The 20637-nt window shown below is 41.9% G+C and overlaps 1 protein-coding gene across 1 annotated transcript in view; it reads right to left on the bottom strand.

Annotated features, from left to right (window-relative positions):
- The window catches only part of LOC136872214 (sodium- and chloride-dependent glycine transporter 1-like), a 421393-nt gene that overhangs the window by 277992 nt on the left and 122764 nt on the right, over positions 1-20637 (bottom strand). Inside the window, exon 7 of the mRNA XM_068227369.1 lies at positions 14248-14515. Coding sequence (XP_068083470.1) covers positions 14248-14515 — 268 coding nt within the window. The remainder of the gene's footprint in view (positions 1-14247; positions 14516-20637) is intronic.

The raw sequence follows: 20637 nt of genomic DNA, 5'->3' as shown, positions 1-20637 counted from the left end.
TTAGGTCCGGCTAGTGACAAAATCATTAGTCTATGAACAACAAAACATTTAACTTCTACTTCTTATTAATATTAAATCAAAAGTGGCGTAATCTATGCTTTCCAGTGTTCAGAATCGTAATTACTGCATCGCTACGTCTGAACTATTTAAAAGTCATTGGTCTGTGAACAACCACACATTAGAACTTTGAACTGACACTAATAACACGACGAAGACCCAGTGCGGTTGGTCAAAACTAGCAAAGACTGCCAGGAAATGGACCCGGGCCTCTTACACAGGTAACACACATATAAGAGACGCAAAGAAATAAAAATATAAAAGGAATAAGGGCGAAGACAAATTTATTATGAAGAGAAAATCAAGAAGGTCGCATAGGCGAAACAAGGGGGCTAAAAATCTAATAAATTATATTAATCATACGTGGCTCATAATCAATACACACAAGATTCACTGTTTATCGCACCTTCACACTCGCTTACCTTCATAAAAAACGTGATGAAAGTTTAGGTACAAGGACTTGGCATCTACCATCCTTGAATGAAGAACATAAATTCAGGTGGGTACAAAGTATTTCTTTTATGCACATCAGGTCTAATGAACCATATGTTTAGGGAGAAACAGCACATTATCATAACATTCCCCCTTCCAATTTCATTAAGAAAATTAATATACCTTCCCCTCAAGATATTATACGTCTAATCCACTCTAGCCCAGAACAAGGCGTATCAACCCCCCTCCCAACCCTGGCGACTCCCTTTTTCCTTACGTTGCCTGCCATTCCTACTCAAAGGCTGCTTTCCTTTCCTCAACCCTCGACCCGGAGGTTTTGGAAGCATTTCTCCCAGCCTAGAACCAATCTTTTGCCTCGCTCGCCTCCCCATGTTAATGCTATTAGCCTAAAAAGTCCTTCGCACGACAGGAGAGGCAATTATGTAATTTGGTGGAATTGTGGCAAGTCGGTCATATATCATGCCATTGCCAAAGTCGTGTACCGCGACAATCATGTAGAAATTGCGGTTTGTTAGACGTAGATAGAAATGTGTGTCCACGTTGCAACCCTGAACAGGGAAACTAACTGAACAACTGCGTGATGGTCCAACGTCGGTGCCTATTGATTCCCCAATATAAGAAGATATGACGCCTACCCTCCCTTTCTCCGTGGGCCAAATTCTCATGTGTGCCAGAGTTTTTGCATGCTTTGCTTGACACTGGCGCTACATCTTCATTCCTTGGACAGAGTTTTTGAAATTGTTACCATATAAATATTACCATGCTAATGACTCTATGCATTAGAAACTTAGATAGGTCGATATTAAGTGGTTATATGGTGTTTACTGTGTTTGTATAAGAATAAAGAGTGGATTGGAAATAAAGATACAATGGCATGCATTTTGTGTGGTGAAGTGAGGGCGGATTACCACCTACCACCTGATATTTGAGTGTAAAGGAACAAGGAATGAGAGTGAAGTTATTGAGTGAGATTCAAATAAAAAAATTAATTCAAACTGGCAATGATCAAAAAAAGGTATTGTGTGGCTTGTGAAAGAATGGAAATTGGCGGGTAGTATATGCAAATATTTAAGGGCAGTGGGGAACTTTTGTATAAAGAAATTAAGAGTGGGGAATATTTATAGGAGTGAGGGGTCTAACAGGGGTAACGAGTGATGGAGTCTTTTTTATATTGCTCTTTATATTTCTTGCTCTTTTGTAGGGGTTCTCGTTTGTTCTTGTACTTGATTGTGATGTTGTGTTATAGTAAACATTCGGTGGCTTGCTGTGATGTTTGAGTATAGAAAATGAACTGAGAGACAGAAGGACGTGTTGTGAAGGTGCTCCGCAAGGTAATCTTTTGAGATGAGTCAACGTAATGCTAGGAGAGACAGTGACCTAACTGAAGTAAGGTAGGCCAGGTCTGAATTTACAGGGGAATTGTGAAGTGGGGAGACACACACTTACAATGCGAGTCTCCTACGTTTGGTGTTCCCACGGGGAAGCCTGGGAGTTGTTCCCCTCTCTCATTACAGGATCCAGTGAGGGGAGAGGAGAAAAGAGGAAAGGAAGGGAATCGGTGGTAGAGTGCCCCCCTCCCTAACAACTGGTTAGCATCTGGGACTGGAATTGTTTATGTGGTTCCTAATTTATCGGCCCCTATAATACCAGGGTCAAATTTCTCGCATTCTACTGGCCTTTCCATTGGGAGAGGGAATATCGCGTTGACTCAGTTCAAGTATCGTCACGGACTCAACACGTGTAACCTTTATGTGTTTCCTTAACATAGCTAATGGAGAAAACTGAAGTGTTGTAGAAATGGAAATAAAGGTATGATATGATATGATATGATATATGATATGATGTGATATGATATGATATGATATGATATGATATGATATGATATGATATGATATGATATGATATGATATGATATGATATGATATGATAATGACTCTAGGCTGGTTTTCTTCACTGCGCATGAGCAGGAAGTGCCTCTGATTTCCGGAGTTTGTTGTGATATTAAGATGTATGGATTATTGTGAGACTGGAATTGTTTATATGGTTCCTAATTTATCGGACTCAATATTACTAGGGTCAGATTTCATGCATTGTACTGGCCTTTCCATTGATTTCAATTCCAGAATCATTTTCTTTCGTTTTTGCTCCGACCAATGTTTTCGTTTTGAGAAATCATTTGAGTTACCATCCCTTTGATGCATCCCCACCCACAGTGTGCCTCTTCCCTTGTGCGAAGTTAGTGATTCCCAGAAATTAGTGTTCAAACGTCTTATTGAAGATTTTACTGACGTGTTAACAGAAGATTTGTGTAGTGCAAAACATTTTTCTTATAAACAAGATATAGGCTTTTGGGCTTATGTCTATACCCTACAAGTACGGGCCGTGAAAGCATCAATGGCAACATTTTTCATATAAGTTTGATCTTAAGGATAATGAACCTATAAGATCACCCCATTTCGGATGTTCCCCTCCTAAAAGCCTCCATGAGAGACCATGTTAAGAAGCTTTTAGACAAGGGGTGTTATCAGTTCTTTCCAATCAGCATATAGTGGCCCTGCCTTCCTCATCCCAAAGAAGAGCCACCAATAGAGGTTGGTAGAGGACTACCGTAAGTTCAACGGGAAAATCATTTTTGACAGCTTCCTTTGCCCACTATTGAGAGTGCTTTTCAAAACCTTAAAGGAGCTAAATTTTTCACTATTCGGTGTATAATCATACCCCTTTCACCCCGACTGCATACAGCTCATGGCCTTCGCTACACCTTTTGTCCTCTTTCAGTTCAACAAAGTACCCATGGGAGTTTCAGTCGGAGGGCAAGCCCTAAAGAGAATATTTGATGAGATGTTCGGTGATATCATGTTCTCTTGCGTGTTCAATTTCTTAGACGACCTAGTCATCTACAATGCTTCTTTGATGAGGATATCTCTATCTTCAAGAAGTGTTTTCATGCTTGCGTCATCGCGGATTTACTGTCAATCCTAAAAATATTTCCCTGTGTTCGAGGCAAATCTCCTTCCTAGGTGACGTGGTATCTGGCGAAGGCATCAAGGTAATCCTCTCCGTGTTAAGGTTATCCGTGGTTTTCCCCCTCCCAATAATGTTCATGGTGTACGAAGATTTCTATGGATGGTAGTTTTCTATAGCCGTTTTCTCAAAAATGTTCCGATCTGTGATCTCATTTCATTTTGTCGAAGAGGAAGAATTCTCGCTTTATGTTGAGGTCCGGCTCAAGACACTGCCTTCAATCAGCTGAAATCCACTTTGTGTGAGGCTACTATTCTGTACAGCCCTGATTACTCAAAGGAGATTGTTTTACAATGCGATGCCAGTAACATAACTGTCTCTGCAGTTTTAAACCAGCGCTCAGAGAAAGATAAGCTGACAGGTGGTGGTGGTGGTGAATATTGTTTTAAGAGGAAGTACAACTGGGCAACCATCCTCTATATAACACTAATCAGAGAGGAAAAATGGAAGTGATCTGACACTTCGAAAGATGAAGATATCGGCCAAAGGAAGACAAGGGCCACGAAGGGCGTGAAAATGAAAGACTCCCTAGCCCTCGCAAACCTAATAGCGTCGGGGTCGGAAAAGAACAAGAGTTGACCAAGAGAGGTCAGATAGGATAGATGGAAGTGAGGAGCCTGGCACAAGTAAGTGGAAGCAATGCCAGGACTCAGCTGAGGGCCCCGTGGGTGTTATTCTACCGCCCCCACCCACAGGGGGAGATAAGCTGGCACCTATCGCTTATTTCCGCAAGATTCTCCACGGAAACGAATTAAAGTACCCCATTTATGAGAAAGAATGCTTAGATGTGGTCTTGAGAGTAGAATAAATTCACACATACCTTGAACACCGTCATATTTGGTGGTGGTGGTGGTGAGTATTGCTTTAAGAGGAAGTACAACTAGGCAACCATCCTCTATATAACACTAATCAGAGAGAAAAAATGGAAGGGATCCGACACTTCGAAAAATGAAGATATCGGTCAAAGAAAGACAAGGGCCACGAAGGGCGTGAAAATGAAAGACTCCCTAGGCCTCCATACGTAATACCGTCGGGGTCGGAAAAGAACAAGTGTTGACCAAGGAAGGTCAGATAGGATAGATGAAAGTGAGGAGCCTGACACAAGTAAGTGGAAACAATGCAAGGACTCAGCTAAGGGCACCGTTGTCGCCAATCCACGCTCCAAATTTCAGAGCCCCTGGGGCCCCTTTTAGTCGCCTCTTACGACAGGCAGGGATACCGTGGTGTTATTCTACTGCCACCACCCACAGGGGTGTCATTTTTGGATCCACACCGATAATGAAGTGCTTTCTTGGATGCCAGCTAACATAAGAACTTATGACGTGCAACGCGATAGATTTTACATCTATCTGCATACAAATTATAGATCATGTTCATGGGAAAGATAATATCGTGGCTGACTGAGTAGTGGTTTTGGGCGGTTTCGGCGGCATCCGGTATCCGGTGTCGCCTGGACGACGCCTGATCCGGTGAGTGACGTCACTGCGTGGTGCGGGCTGCGAGCTAAGAGCGTGCCCTTACCTTTATTTGGCTAAGAGCGTGCTCTTAACCTTGCATGACCTTACACTGGATTCGTGTCCAGGCTTAACCTTACAGACCTCGGGTTCGACCCTAGGCTTAAGGGCCTTAACCTTACATACCCAAGTTCGATGCCAAAAAGTGCAAGCTTACCCTAACAGCCAACGTGATTATGGTTAAGAGGGAAAGGTTAACCAGTCATGACGTGTCTAGACTTAACTTCGCAGATCCCGGGTTCGACTCATGCCTAAGAGTTTTAACCATATAGACCCTAGTTCGAAGCCTAAGAGACTCAAAGTTCAACACACGAGCTAACCGCTTAAGAGTTTGAAGCTTAACAGACTTCAAGCTGACCTCGCGTTAACCTAACTTAACTTCCCAGGACTTGGAGCCGAACTTGGAACAAGATGGCATCTATAAGGCTTAATGCGTATGCTTTTAGACTTCAAGTTCGATACCGGAGCTAACTTCAGGCCTAACGTTACGATGACCACGCGTTAACCTAACTTAACCTCCCAGGACTTCGAGCTGAACTTGGAACAAGATGGCGGTTATAAGGCTCAATACGTATACTTTATTCATACAGGCGTAACATCGGAAGGTGACTTCGGGGGCTCAGACCTGAACTAGGAACAAGATGGCAGCTGTACATAGGACTAGGGAGATGGTGTAAGGCTTAATACATACACTTTATTCATAGGGGACGTAACATTTAGGAAGTACCTTTGGGGCTCGAAGCTGAACCTAACCTCCTAGGCTAACCTCAAAAATAGTGTAAGCTTAACCTTCACGTAATTTTTGTTCGATAACCGACTAGCCGCATAAAGTGCTAGCTTAATCTTACGCTGACCAGGCATTAACCGAACCGGAAGCCCCTCCCTACACGAGCTTAGCGGCTACACGTTGAACGAATAGGACTAGGGAGACAGTGTAAGACCTAATACATATGCTTTATTCAAAGGGGGCGTAATGTCGAAAGACACCCTTAGCGGCTTAGAGCCGAACTCGGAACCATATGGCGGCACAGGACTAGGGAGCTAGACTTAACCCTTTGTTACCAATACGTACCCTGTGGCAACAATTACTTTTACCCTTTACAGAAGATATATTATACTGAACACCGTGCTATTTTAGCCCATATTAGCTACTTAGATATTTTTTCTTTGAAATAGTTGTGTTTCTGAAGTTGGTAACACTGTTAGAGCTCCATGTCTTTTGTTTAAGTCTCAACAGCTGCTTCAAACGGGGGATGTGAATGGCAGGCTTCGTTTTCAACTGTGAGTAAAAAAATTATTTGAAGCATGAATCATTAAATAATATTAGATACATGTCAGTAAAAGACTATAAATTATATTTTTATTATGACTGAAGTCATATCCCTAATGTATTTTACTGTAATTGGTTCCTAAAATAATTATTGTCATATGGCAACTACAGTCATTAGAGGTTAGGTAGTACACATTTGTTTACTTCTAGATTTTCATACCCTTGTCTCATATGATTCAAGTTTCTTGATAAATGTACTGTGTACTGTACTGTATTATTATTTCTTTATTAGTACATGTAGGTCATTCATATACTAAGGTTACGAGTGATTTTTTGACGTACCGGGCGAGTTGGCCGTGCGCGTAGAGGCGCGCGGCTGTGAGCTTGCATCCGGGAGATAGTAGGTTCGAATCCCACTATCGGCAGCCCTGAAGATGGTTTTCCGTGGTTTCCCATTTTCACACCAGGCAAATGCTGGGGCTGTACCTTAATTAAGGCCACGGCCGCTTCCTTCCGACTCCTAGGCCTTTCCTATCCCATCGTCGCCATCAGACTTATATGTGTCGGTGCGACGTAAAGCCCCTATCAAAAAAAATTGGACGTAGTCTCATAACCTAACAAGAGATGTTCACGGTTCACCTACACAACTGCAGTGAACATCCAGAGATACAACATTCACATCAATTGACAAAATTAAAGTTTATCCAAAGGGGAGAAAAGTCGATTTTGATTCTCCTGATTGCTCTTGGAAAGGTAGTATTCCTGGACCTCCACTTGAAGACATTTCTCTTTAGATTATTTTCGAAGTTTTATTTCCAGTGATATTGCATCTTTTATTGCTGAACAGTCCAATTTATATGCTCATCAAAAGGATGGTGCCACACCTAACATAACATCAGATGAAACTGAACAATTTTTCAGTATACTATTGTACATGGGTGTTGTACCAATGCCACAGTATCGCATGTACTGGTCATATGAATGTCAGTTTTCTGCTATCTCTGATGTAATGAACAGAAGTAGGTTTGAATCGATTTGCAGATATTTTCATATAGCTGACAATGCAAAATCCAAACCAGCCAATGATCCTGAACGTGACGAACTATTTAAAGTAAGGCCTTTGATTAATCATTTTAGAGACAATTTATTGACCATTCCACCTGAAGAAAATCAAGTTATCGATGAACAAATTATTCCTTTCAAGGGAAGGACCCATTTAAAGCAATATATAAGAAATAAAGCTCACAAGTGGGGGTATAAGGTTGTTACCAGGGCAAGTTCGAGTGGCTTCGTGCACAATTTTGAAATATATGTAGGTTCAGGTACCTGTGAGGATTTTGGTCTGGGTTTTTCGTGTAATATAGTGATGCAGCTGGTTGAAAATCTACCAAAGAGACAAAATTTCAAATTGTTTATTGACAGTTGGTTCAATTCAGTCTCATTGTTAGTAACTTCGAAGCAGGCAGGAATATTTGCTTTAGGTACAATCATATCAGATCGAACAATGAAGTGTCCACTAAATGATGAGAAGGTTTTGAAAGCTGCAGGTCATTGTAAACGCTGGTCACAGAAAGACAAAAAATCTATCACTGTGAAATGCCCTGCAATTGTCAAAACAGTTTTATGGGCGGGGTGGATGTAGCCAATATGCTTACGGAGCTTTATCGCATCTACCTAAGATCAAGGAAAGGTTATATACACATTGTATATTGGGTGCTGAATTCTGTAGTTGTGAATGTATGGCTGCTCTACAGAAGGCACCGTTCACAGAAAAAACATCACATCAGATGACTTTCATTGTTGAAATTTCAGACTGTGATTGCGAATTCACTCACAAGTGCAGGAAAGTCACAAATGAGAAAAAGAGGTCGCCCGAGCCCAGAGTTGCAGCCTACTGTGAAAATAGGGCAAAAGGTAACAATGCCAGTTTCTGATGTGAGGTTTGATGGGTTGTGCCACTGGCCAGTTTATATTAAAAAAACAGAAGCGTAGGAACTGTAAAGTGGGTTTCACCAGGGTAATGTGTAAGAAGTGCAAGGTTGGCTTATGCTTGAATGGAAATAATGTATGCTTTTTGCCATTTCACAATCGTTAGGTAAAATTCAGAAGAACTAGGCTCACATCATACTTAGTATTATTCAATTATAATTGTAATTTCAATTTTTTTCAGTTTTACTATATTAATTGATGTGTTTGTTTTGATGTGTACCAATTGTGTGATGACAATATGAAATTTAGTGAGTGCCTATTATTTTGACACCATGCCCCAAAGTTGCCATATGGGTATAATAATTACTTCAATAATTACAATGGGAATTTCTTTAAAAATGGTCATATCTTAAAGCCAAATAACACAGGTAAGAACAGTGAAATATTTTTTAAGAAAAATAATTCAGGATAGAAAGGGTTAATACATATGCTTTATTCATATGGGGCTTAACGTTCGAAAGCGACTTAAGGGAGCTTGCGGCTGAACTTGGAACAAGATGGTGCCTGTGCTGACGCGTAACGCGCTGTTCGTTTTTTAGTGTCTGGAACACTCAATTATTTATTTGAACTTAGAGCTTATAGATTTGAACTCCAGACACTTTCAATTGCCTACTGTAATATTGATATTACTTAGAGATTAAAAATTTGAGTTCAGAACCGAAAACATTTTCGCAGTACCCACATGACAGGGAATGGAACCCAGGGCTCTTCCCATTGAACTGCTGATTGTCATGCTAAGTAAATAATTATGCGTAGATGGCCAGGTCCACGCACTCTGCAAGGATGTGTACAAGGTTAGATGACCACCGCAAATCCACACCGGGGGGGCGTTCACCCTTCAGAAAGTAAGGAGTGCGTTACTACGCCATAACCAATCCGAAGACGGCATAATACCACAGCTTCTCTCCCAGAAGCCCGAAGCGAGGTCTTCCATACCTTCTTAGTTCCTTTTATCGCTTTCACCTTATTTGGGGAGTAGTGGCCTGCCACACCACCTCCCAATGGGACATAACGAAATATCTCAGCTGATGCCATACAATTATTAGTACTTTTCCGTATCCTATGTCGAAGAGGGATATTTCAGTTGTTATTTGCGATAGTTCACGTCCATAGTTGTACAGCCTTTTTGCGTATGCGAATTTTAGGTCTTTGTTAACTTTTGTTTGAGTAGACGCCACGCATAATCATAATATGTAACAAAACTCATAAAAGTTAATATTTATGTGATAGAATTTGGTTTGTAAAAAGATCATTCTGAAATTTTTATTTTATACTTTTTTGTCAAGGGGTGATGGTGCCGGAGTTCAGTCGGTGAGGTCTGAGGTCACGTTGGATTGTGTGCAATATGTGGTTCTGGACTACTATATTTCCGTGCGATGGATTCTAATGAAAAGTAGTTTTGTGTTTTTTGTTGGTCTTAGAGATGTATTTGGTCCAGGCAGTAGCGAACCCCTGCGACCCAGATAGTGAGTTATATTTCAGGTAGAGATGTAGTGTTCTAATGTAATGCCGCAATTTTTGTATGGAAAAGGCCCGATGCGAGATGTTATAACAGTGTATTGAAATGTAGTGCAAGGCCCATGATTCGGATTTTATATGAGATGATATGTGCAGAGGGGTAGTTTGTTTCATCTACGAGTTACTCCAAGTGAAACTCAGTAAACGTGTATTATATTCCACAAATCTCACTCGTTGTGGAAATGATGTCAACCGGTAAACTGTTAGAAATTTGTGGTATTTCGATATGCAGTAGATTGCGATGAGGTTAGAACTGTCGCTCACTTACAAGACAGGGTGACGGCACGTAGAAACCTATTTCGTGTTTACAATGTTAGTGTAGGGCTATATCTAAGCGGGTGTATCTGGAGTCCGTGATTTGCTTATATTTGAGGGTTACCTATGAGTAAAGTTGAATAATAATAATAATAATAATAATAATAATAATAATAATAATAATAATAATAATAATAATAATAATAATAATAATGTAATTGGCTTTACGTCCCACTAACTGCTTTTACGGATTTTGGAGTCGCTGAGGTGCTGGAATTTAGTCCCGCAGGATTTCTTGTACGTGCCAGTAAATCTATCGACACGAGGCTGACATATTTGAGCACCTTCAAATACCACCGGACTGAGCCAGGATCGAACCTCCCAAGGTGGGGTCAGAAGGTTAGCGCGTCAACCGTTTGAGCCACTCGGCCCGACGAAAGTCAAGTTTAGTTTAATATTTCATGGTGGGTACGGGTATGGATAGCGTGCCTGCTTCTTACCCGGAGACCCCTGGTTCGATTCCTTGCCAGGTCAGGCATTTTTACCTGGATCTGAGGGATTGGTTCGAGGTCCACTCAGCCTACGTGATTAGAATTGAGGAGCCATCTGGCAGTGAGTTAGTGGCTCCGGTCTAGAAGCCAAGAATAACGGCCGACAGGATTCGTCGTGCTGACCACACAACACATCGTAAATTGCGGGTCTTCGGGCTGAGCAACGGTCGCTTGGTAGGCCAAAGCCCTTCAGGGCTTTTGTGCCAAAAGGTTAGTTTTACTTAGCAATATAACACAATGTTATCATGGTAAAACTTGTAGTTGTGCACAGGACTTCATATACTGGTCTTCAAGAACATGTGTTCCAATAACTGATCCCAATAAATAAACGGAGATATGACCGATTATAGAAAGATTCACTACGTAACAAAGAATTGTTTACGTTTATTTATTTGTGTTTATTGTATAAAACCAACGTGCTGAATGCGAATATGCCGTTAGTTTTTCAATGTCGATACTTTTTTATATTTTAACGGTTTATGAAAAATTGTGAATTTACCACCGAAGAGAAATGGAATGGCGTATGGCTTTTAGTGCCCGGAGTGTCCGAGGAAAAGTTCGGCTCGCCAGACGCAGGTCTTTTGATTTGACTCCCGTAGGCGACCTGCGCGTCGTGATGAGGATGAAATGATGACGAAGACGACAATTACACCCAGCCCCCGTGCCAGCGAAATTAACCAATTAAGGTTAAAATTTATGACCCTACCTGGAATCGAACCCGGGTCCCCTGTGACCAAAGGCCAGCACGCTAAATATTTAGCCATGGAGCCGAACAATTTATCACTTTTTCTGGCAGTCGTAGTTGTTCAAGGTGATCACCACTTAAATCGCTTTAATGTGATGTTCCATCAGTATTGGCATACATCTGGAAAGGTTCAATATATCGACTTCTTTAAAAAGCCAACTTATGTATCGATATATATCGATATTTTTCTCAAAATGTCTTCCTGTCGTTTGTGAATGTAGATCCAGTTCTATGGTTATAAGTAACGTTGAATTGTCGTCTTTTAACGAAAAATGTCAACATCCAGACTTTATAAATTTTCAGCAGACGGGTTTTGTTATGTTTGTGGACATTACATTGGATCTAAACAAGTGAAACATAAAATGGTACGAAGTTCTATGAGAAGTACCGCGCTTATTTCAGTGTGCATATTCGAGAGCAACATGTTTTATGGGCTCCCCATGTCACTTGTGGCAGCTGTCGGTCTACTTTAGAGGGATGGCTACGCGAAACAAGAAAAGGTATGCCATTTGCAATTACCCGAATATGGTGAATGCCTACAAACCATCACGACGACTATTATTCTTGTATGGTGGATATTACACATTACAAAAGTATAAAGAGCAGGAAAAATATTCCATGTCCTAGCCTACCGTCATCTATTTTCTCCAGTACCACATAGTGAAGAGCTGCCAGTTCCATCACCACCAAAAACAGAATACAGGTGAAAAGGACGTAGAGACAAATTCAAGTGACGGCAGTGATTTCAGTTTTAGTAATGACAGCAATTTGGAACCACAGCTCTTTACTCAGCCGAAATTGGATGATCCTGTTAGGGAGTTGCAGCTAACTAAATCAAAGGTTGAACTTCTTGCATCCGGTCTGAAGCAATACAACTTGCTCGATAAATCCTGTAAAATAACAAAATATAGACTAAGGCATGAGGATTTTGCATGCTTCTACCAAATGTACGGAACTCTTTGTTTTTGTAGTGATGTTAATGGTTTGTTTGAACACACTTAGATTCCTCAAGGACCGGATCAATGACGGCTATTTATAGATAGTTCAAGTGGAAGTCTCAAAGCTGCCCTACTGCACAATGGTAACAAGTTTCCTTCCATACCAGTAGCTCATTCAGCACAACATATGAAAATATGAAGCTGCTCTTGGAAAAACTAAATTACGGATGTTACAAATGGGATGTTTGTGGTGATTTTAAAATTTTGAGATTTCTTCTGGGATTTCATAGTGGCTACACCAAGTATTCTTGCCTCCTCTGCCTGGGCAGCGAGCGGATGATCAGCATTACACCAGGAAAGAATGATCAACAAGGAAAGAACTCATTCCAGGTGCACACAACGTGAGAAATGAGCCCCTTGTGTCCAGGGAGAAGATTCTGTTACCACCACTCCATATCAAACTTGGGCTTGCTAAACAGTTCATCAAAGGTTTGCAACAGTGAGGCTCTGAGCCTCATCAGACAAACGTTCCCAAGTTACCTGGAGCAAAAATAAAAGACGCAATTTTCACCGGACCTCAGATTCGTGTGATGTTACAATCAAAAGGAGCTGTAGATGCAATGACTCTTGATGAACGGAATGCTTGGGATGCTTTTAGAATGGTAGTGCAACAGTTCTTGGGAAATAATAGAAGTGAGAATTGCGTGAAACTGATAGAGAATTCGATACAGAGTTATCATGTACTTGGATGTAGAATGTCCGTGAAAATGCACTATCCGTTTTCGCATATTGATTTCTTTAGACCAAATTTAGGAGCTGTAAGTCAAGAACACGGTGAACGCTTTCACCAAGACATTCACGGCATGGAAAGAAGGTATCAGGGACGTTGGGACTGTGCTATGATGGGAGACTATGTGTGGGGCATATTACAGGCAGAGGGACAGAAGAACATAAGGGGAAAAGCCGTTCTAACGAACATTTTTGACTGTCACCATTGTTGGGTGAAGATTCAATTGAACAATGGTACATTTCCCCTTGCACTATACACCCTCCTTTTCTTGTGTTTTCCTATAACAATTTTGATACTCGGCACTAAACGTGTAACTTGTCTATTGTGTACCGAACTATTTCACTCCTCTGGGATTACACATTGGATATTTACAGTTTCTTTTTCAATTTCCTCATTAATGACTGACGACTCAAACGTTAAGCACCACCGCCGTCTGACACTATGTCTGTTTACAGTCGCCTCAGCTGTAACCAACAGCAGATGGCTCTTGACCAACAGTGACAGTTCCCGTGGAGTTCTTCAAAAGCGTGCTGGCCATGAAGCCGGTTCGCTTGTCAGATCTCCAGTATTGCACAGCTGCATGCAGTTCTGTCCAGTCTCGCTGTTCGCCCTCAGTGGCTAAATAGTTAAAACGGAGAGTTGACAACGCTGTGTCACGAGTTGGGGAAGTCCTGGCAATCACAGGACAACAAATGTAAACACAGACGGCCAGCTAAGCTTCAAAAGCGTGGCGGTCGTTAACGAGGAAATTGCAAGAACTGTACAAAAAGTAACGTTCTAGCAAGATTTTACACGTGTTCAGCAACCATACTAATTGAGTGCTGGAATAAGGGAAATCACTCACACAGACGTAAGCTGCAATCTTGCCATAAGGCAACATCACACCACATCACTTCAGTACAAGATCAAAGAAGAGCCACCTTTTGTTACAAGCCACCGCAGAGCCAGCGCGTTCCGTTCGTCGTGCTTTCAAGCTGAGGGACCATGAACTCCTTATATACCTTAACAAGAGTCGGCACATTTCTTCTATTCGCTATGCTATTAACTGTCCTCTGTGCTTCTCGTACAACCGTAACCAAAATTATAATTTCCATAATTTACAGAAGAAATGTACTAAACCTACAAAGAAAATGAAACTATTACCTTGATGTTTAAAAGTTGCTTCCAATCTGGGTAGATAAAGAAGAGAACTCCTTCCGTAGATCCCGGTAACGTGACTCCTCGTACAAGAAATATAAACAGGATGACGTAAGGGAAGGGAGCCGTGAAGTACACAACCTTCCCGACAGACTTCACGCCATTCATGATGCAGAGGAACATGATCAACCAAGAGAGTAAATCGCACACCAAAAGCTGCCATACGATACCACCCGGGTACTCGATTCCTTCAGAGATCTGCAACATCCCGTTACTGCAACACACAAGTAGAATTTCAAAAACTATAACTAGAATGCGATTGTCCAGGAACTGCAATCTCCATTTAAAAATAACAGGAATAGGACTAGTTTTTTGGTGATTAGGCCGTAGCGTTTGAAGAGTTTCGCCCAGACGTTCATGCTTTTGGAAACTGAGAATCACTTCTGATTTAGCAGGTTAGCAATCCCTATTTGCTAACACGGTGCGACCACGCAGTTGGTCTGCCACTGCTAAGCAGAATCTTGGAGGGGAGTGTCAATCCAACTGATGAGCCCAAATGGCACGCCTGGGAGAAACTCTGAAAACGCACACGGCCTAACCACCCAAAGCTGGTTATATTCCTGTGATTTTTAGATCTGCGGCCGTGAGAGCCTTTCTTGTTAAAAATATTGAAATCTTGATATGCCAAAGGGGCTAAGTTCCATATTTTAAAAAGTACGTATTTTTACCCCCTTTCGGAAGTAAGTACCAAGTGGTGGTGGTGGTGGTGACGGTGGTGATAGTTGAAGTGCAACTTGGCAACCATTTTCTCTTACTAAGTGTAAACAAGAAGAATAAAAAAACATAAATAATATATTCAACGATTGATTATTTAAAATTAAGGGAAAGGTAATACACTCATCAAAAAAGTTAAATATATACCAGATTCTGTTATGTTGAGGTAGAACCGATATTGTCATATTATTTAATATGAAACTGAGAATGACTAATCCAAACAAATTAAGGAGCCTCTTCAGTTAGAAAATCACAAATTAAAGAGAGTTTTCAATGTAGTCACATGTGTCAATAAGTTGTTGGTCCTCCAAAAACTACTGAGACACTCTTGAATCATTGAGCATTTCTTGAGGAAGTCTGTCCCCACCTTTCGATTGCAGCATCTTATAGGGCCTGAGTCGTTGGTGATCGATACTTACGGTTGGATATCACACTTTTAAGACATGTCCACACATGCTCTACTCAACTCATGTCCGGGGAATACGCTGGCGGCTCCATTCTGCGGATTGCACGTTCCTTCAATGCCCGGTAGTTGCTGGACCTGATACCTACACAGAATAGTGCTGAACCTCCAAGTTGTTGGTGTCGTTCTACTGAGAATGATTCATTGCCACTTTCTCTTACCCTCGGTATGCAGAGAGAGATGTCATCAGGGTGTAAGCCAAATCGCACTTCATCAGTGAAGAACGTTCTAGACCACTGATCTCGTGTCCAAGTGTAATGTGTTCTAGCCCATCGAACGTGAGCCGCCCTCTAATGTCGTCGAAGTGGAGGAGTTCTGAGGGGTTTTCTTGAATACAGAAAGTCTTTCGTTTTCATGCAATTCGTAGTCATTGTCGTTCTTTGGCCGATAGTTAGATTTCTCTAAGTGTACGACTCCTTCCGTTTTTCTCCTCTGGTTAGTGCCAATAGAGGATGTTTGCCTAGTTGTACTTCCTGTTAAAACAATAATCACCACCACCACCACCAATGTCGGACCTAATGTAGACTAGGCCAATTTTACGGATTAATACCCTTCCTCAAGGCAAACCTGTGTGTAGGTATGTATTCACTATTACGTGCTTCTGTGGTGGTGGCTAGTGTGATGTGTTACATAGAAATGACTGACACAAATATCCAGTCCCCGAGCCAGATGAATCAACCAGATGCGACTAAAATCTTCTTCGGCCTGGCCGAGAATTGAACCTAGGTCCCCGGAACTAAAGGAGGCGGCAAACTCAACCCTTCAAGAACAAATAGGATTTCAAGAAATATTCCCGTGAGTATTTTTCTTTTTTCAATTCGTTTTACGTTACACCGTCACAGATTGGTCTTAAAGCGATGATGGGATAGGAATGGGCTAGAATTAGGAAGGAAGTGAGTGTGGCTTTAATTAAGGTGTGAAAATGGCAAACCACGGAAAACCATCTGCAGAGCTGCCGACAGTTGGGTTCGAACCCACTGTCTCCCGTATAGAAGCTCACAGTTGCGCGCCCCTAACCGCACGGCTAACTCGATCGGTAGTAAATTCTCTAGCTCGGTTTTATTTGAAGTTGCTCAAATACTACAGCCTCGTATCCGTATATTTACTGGCACGTAAAGGAACTTCTGGGGTACTAAATTACGGCACCTCAGCGTTTCCAAAAACCGCAAGAGTAGTTAGCTGGTCGTAAAAGCAACAATATTATTATTTCTTAAATGTTCCAACACGCACAATAAAGTTCTGGTTACGGGAAGGGTTTAGCTTCAACCTAATGCACTTTTGGTGAGTTTCGATGTGGAGTCCTTGTTCACTAAAGTGCTGATTGACGCGGTCATGTCTCTCATTGAACACCTGTTCTCTGAGGACATTACTAAGCTATTTTACCACTGCATGACTTCCACCTATTTCTTGTCGGGTGGAAATTTTTACGAACAGACGGACGGAGTGGCTATCGGAAGTCCACTTTCGCCCTCAGTGGCTAATTTCTTTATGGAGCATTTTGAGGAGGAGGCTATTGCTTCGGCGCCCGTCAAACCTATGATATGGTGAGGTGTGTTGATGATACATTTGTGGTCTGGACAGAAGGTTCTGAGAAACTTCATTATTTCTAAACCACCTAAAACACCAACATCCTTCAATTAAATTCACTATGGGGATGAAGTCGGACGGGTGCCTTCCTTTCTTGGATGTTCTAGTAAGAAAGAAACCAGACGGCTCCTTAAAACAGTCTATCGTAAACCTACCCAGACAAATCGCTATCTTCAAGTAGATTCTTACCACCATCAAGCACAAAAACAAGGCATTTTCACGACACTCGCCAAAAGGGCGAGACGAATTTGTGAGCCATCAAATATCCAGGTGGAGATGGACACGCTCAAAGTCACGTTCAAGGGTAATGGTTACAGCAATTTGTAGATTCATAGAGCCCTGCATCCCAGAGAAACGACCAAGCAAAGCTCACAGAAGGAAGAAGTGAAGGGAACTGCCTACTTGCCTTGCATTCACAACACCACAGATCTAATTGTCAAGGTCCTCCGCAAACACAATATAAGACCGTGTTTGGCACCGCCACTAAAATTGCTCACAGTCCAAGTAGACCAAGGGCAAATTTCCCCCACTTTTACATCGTGGGGTAAACGAAATTCCTTGTACTTGCTGTAAGGTATACATTGGTTAAACATGCCGGTCCATTGGTACCCCTCATCAAGGAACATGAACGTAATATTCGTATCAAACAGCCAGACAAATCGGCAATAGCTGAGCACGCTATATCGTCAGGTCATGATGTCATGTTCCAAGATGCTCGAGCTCTTACCCACACTAGACACTACAGGTCCAGGATTATACGGGAAGCTGTGGAAATGAGTAGAAATCGTAACGATTTCAACAGGGACACTGGCTATCAATTAAGTAATACCTGGTTGCCAGCCATTAAGGATTTACGTAGGTAGTTCCCTTCCCTGTCCCGTCACTATTGTTATTTTGTCTGGTGATGGTGGTGGTGATGGTGATCATTGTTTTAAGAGGAAGTACAACTTGGCAACCATCCTCTATATAACACTAATCAGAGAGAAAATATGGAAGGGATCCGACACTTCGAAAAATGAAGGTATCGGCCAAAGGAAGACAAGGGCCACGAAGGGCATGAAAATGAAAGACGCCCTAGGCATCCATATGTAATACCGTCGGGGTCGGAAAAGAACAAGAGTTGACCAAGGGAGGTCAGATAGAATAGATGAAAGTGAGGAGCCTGGCACAAGTAAGTGGAAGCAATGCCAGGACTCACATGAGGACCCCGTGGTCGTCACCCTACGCTCCAAAGTTCGGAGCCCCTGAGGTGGTGGCGGTGGTGATTATTGCTTTAAGAGGAAGTACAATTGGGCAACCATCCTCTATATAACACAATCAGGGAGAAAAAAATGGAAGGGGTCCGACACTTCGAAAAATGAAGGTGTCGGCCAAAGAAAGACAAAGGCCACGAAGGGCGTGAAGATGAAAGACACCCTAGGCCTCCATACGTAATACCGTCAGGGTCGTAAAAGAACAAGAGTTGGCCAAGAGAGGTCGGATAGGATAGATGAAAGTGAGGAGCCTGGCACAAGTAAGTGGAAGCAATGCCAGGACTCAGCTAAGGGCCCCGTGGTCGCCAACCCACGCTCCAAAGTTCAGAGCCCCTGGGGCCCCTTCTAGTCGCCTCTTACGACAGGCAGGGAATACCGTGGGTGTTATTCTACCGCCCCCACCCACAGGGGGAGGAGCCGCTGAGGCCCCGTTTAGTCGCCTCTTACGACAGGCAGGGGATACCGTGGGTGTTATTCTACCGCCCCACCCACAGGGGGTATTATTACTTCGTCTGGGTGGTTTTCTTTCCAATTTCGTACGTTCCTCATCGCCAGATGTTTCAGTCCAGGCTTGTGTCGATTTCATACACCTGTCAACGGCATATGTTACGTACACATGTTATGTGACCCTCTTAGACTGAGTCAGATGGTTCGGCCAGCTTCCGCTTCGAACGCTAGCGTTGTGCCGCATCCGGGGAGCCATCTGGTGACGAATGAACGTACGATTTCCACTTCTGTTATAACGTCTAAATTTCAAAAGCTCATTGTTTAAGAAGCCTTTCTCGTAGACAGTCGAGATTTTCTTCTGATGACGCAGAGCACAGTTCTCTGTGAAACGTAAAAAATTTCAACTTATTTTCTTAACACGGCATAAGCCCAAAAGCCTATACAATATCATGTCTAAAAATGCGCGTTTCTTTATTTTTAATGGAGATTCCAAATACCAATTTTCATGTCTGTAACATCTTCAGTTTTTTTTAGATATAAGTATCCTCATAAACGGTATTCCTTCCCTTTTCCCCCTTATTACTACCCTTAAGGTGATTTTCCAAAAACAAAAAGTACGTGTTTCTTTATTTTTAAATGAAATTCTAAGGACCAATTTTTACGTCTGTAAACTTTTAAGTTTTTGAGATATAGATATGCTCATTGAAACAATTCACACACACCCCTCCCCCAGCTATTTTCACCCCTTAGTGACGGAATATCCTCCCTTAGTGAGAACCTACACTCTAATATATATGTATCCACAAAATTCCATTTCGTTCTGTCCAATAGTTTCGTCACGGCGATGATGAATCAGTCAGTCAGTCAGTCAGTCAGTCAGTCAGTCAGTCAGTCAGTCAGTCAGTCAGTCAGTCAGTCAGTCAGTCAGTCAGTCAGTCAGTCAGTCAGTCAGTCAGGACATGATATTTTACATATATAAATTTAGATTATTATTACATCTATAATTTTGTCACAGTTCATCTCAGCGACCAAGAAAACTATGGATCGACAATAATGTTTTTTTCGATAATCTAGAAACCTTGATTTAACGTTGCCATGGTTACGGTGGGTCACTTCTTCAGCCGATTCCTAGAGCCGGGGTACTGAGGTGCCAATATCTCGAAAAGAGTTGGTTTTAGGGCCTTAAAGTGTGGTTTTCGGATCCCGTAGGCACATGCCGAAGTTTGTTCCTCTCATCGCGAGGCTTCAAATGAGCTCTGTATCGTCCTTGTACGACAGATTTCACCTATATTAGCCCATTGTGATGTGCCAAAGGGCCTAAATCTAGGGAATGGTGAAGACTTAACATGTCAAACCACTTTTATAACCCTCTCTGGATCAATAAGAACAAAGTATGCAGTTTTCAGCGAGCAGCAGTTTTCGAGTCTATAGAATACGAACAAACAAACATTCATTTATATATAAGAAGAAGACAAAGAAATGTTTTACGTTGTTTAAGAATCTTCATTTGTAAAGTTGACTTTTATGTTAGGCCTAGGCCTCTTATGTTCTTTTTAAACATTTACATCTGTATTAATGTGTGATTTAATTCGTGCCCTACCTGTTCATTAAGAAATGAACTTAATACAGCCACAATTGTTTTTGTTTATATTAGACCTCATACTTCGTCACTGCAGCGATAAGTCGGGAGAGGGAGGGCGGGTGAGACGCCGAATTACATTGTTGCCTCGGGCACCGGAGAGCTTACATCCGTCCCTGTTATCACGTCACTCAGCTTTCAATGAATATTGAATTTTCACGACCGCATTGTAATCGAAACCAACTTTCAACCCATTAGGTCGTGTTACGTACATTTAGTACGTGTTGAAGAGA

Source organism: Anabrus simplex, chromosome 4 (genome assembly GCF_040414725.1).
Source record: "Anabrus simplex isolate iqAnaSimp1 chromosome 4, ASM4041472v1, whole genome shotgun sequence".
NCBI classification, from domain to species: Eukaryota; Metazoa; Arthropoda; class Insecta; order Orthoptera; family Tettigoniidae; genus Anabrus; species Anabrus simplex.
This window is presented reverse-complemented; position numbering and strand designations above follow the sequence as displayed.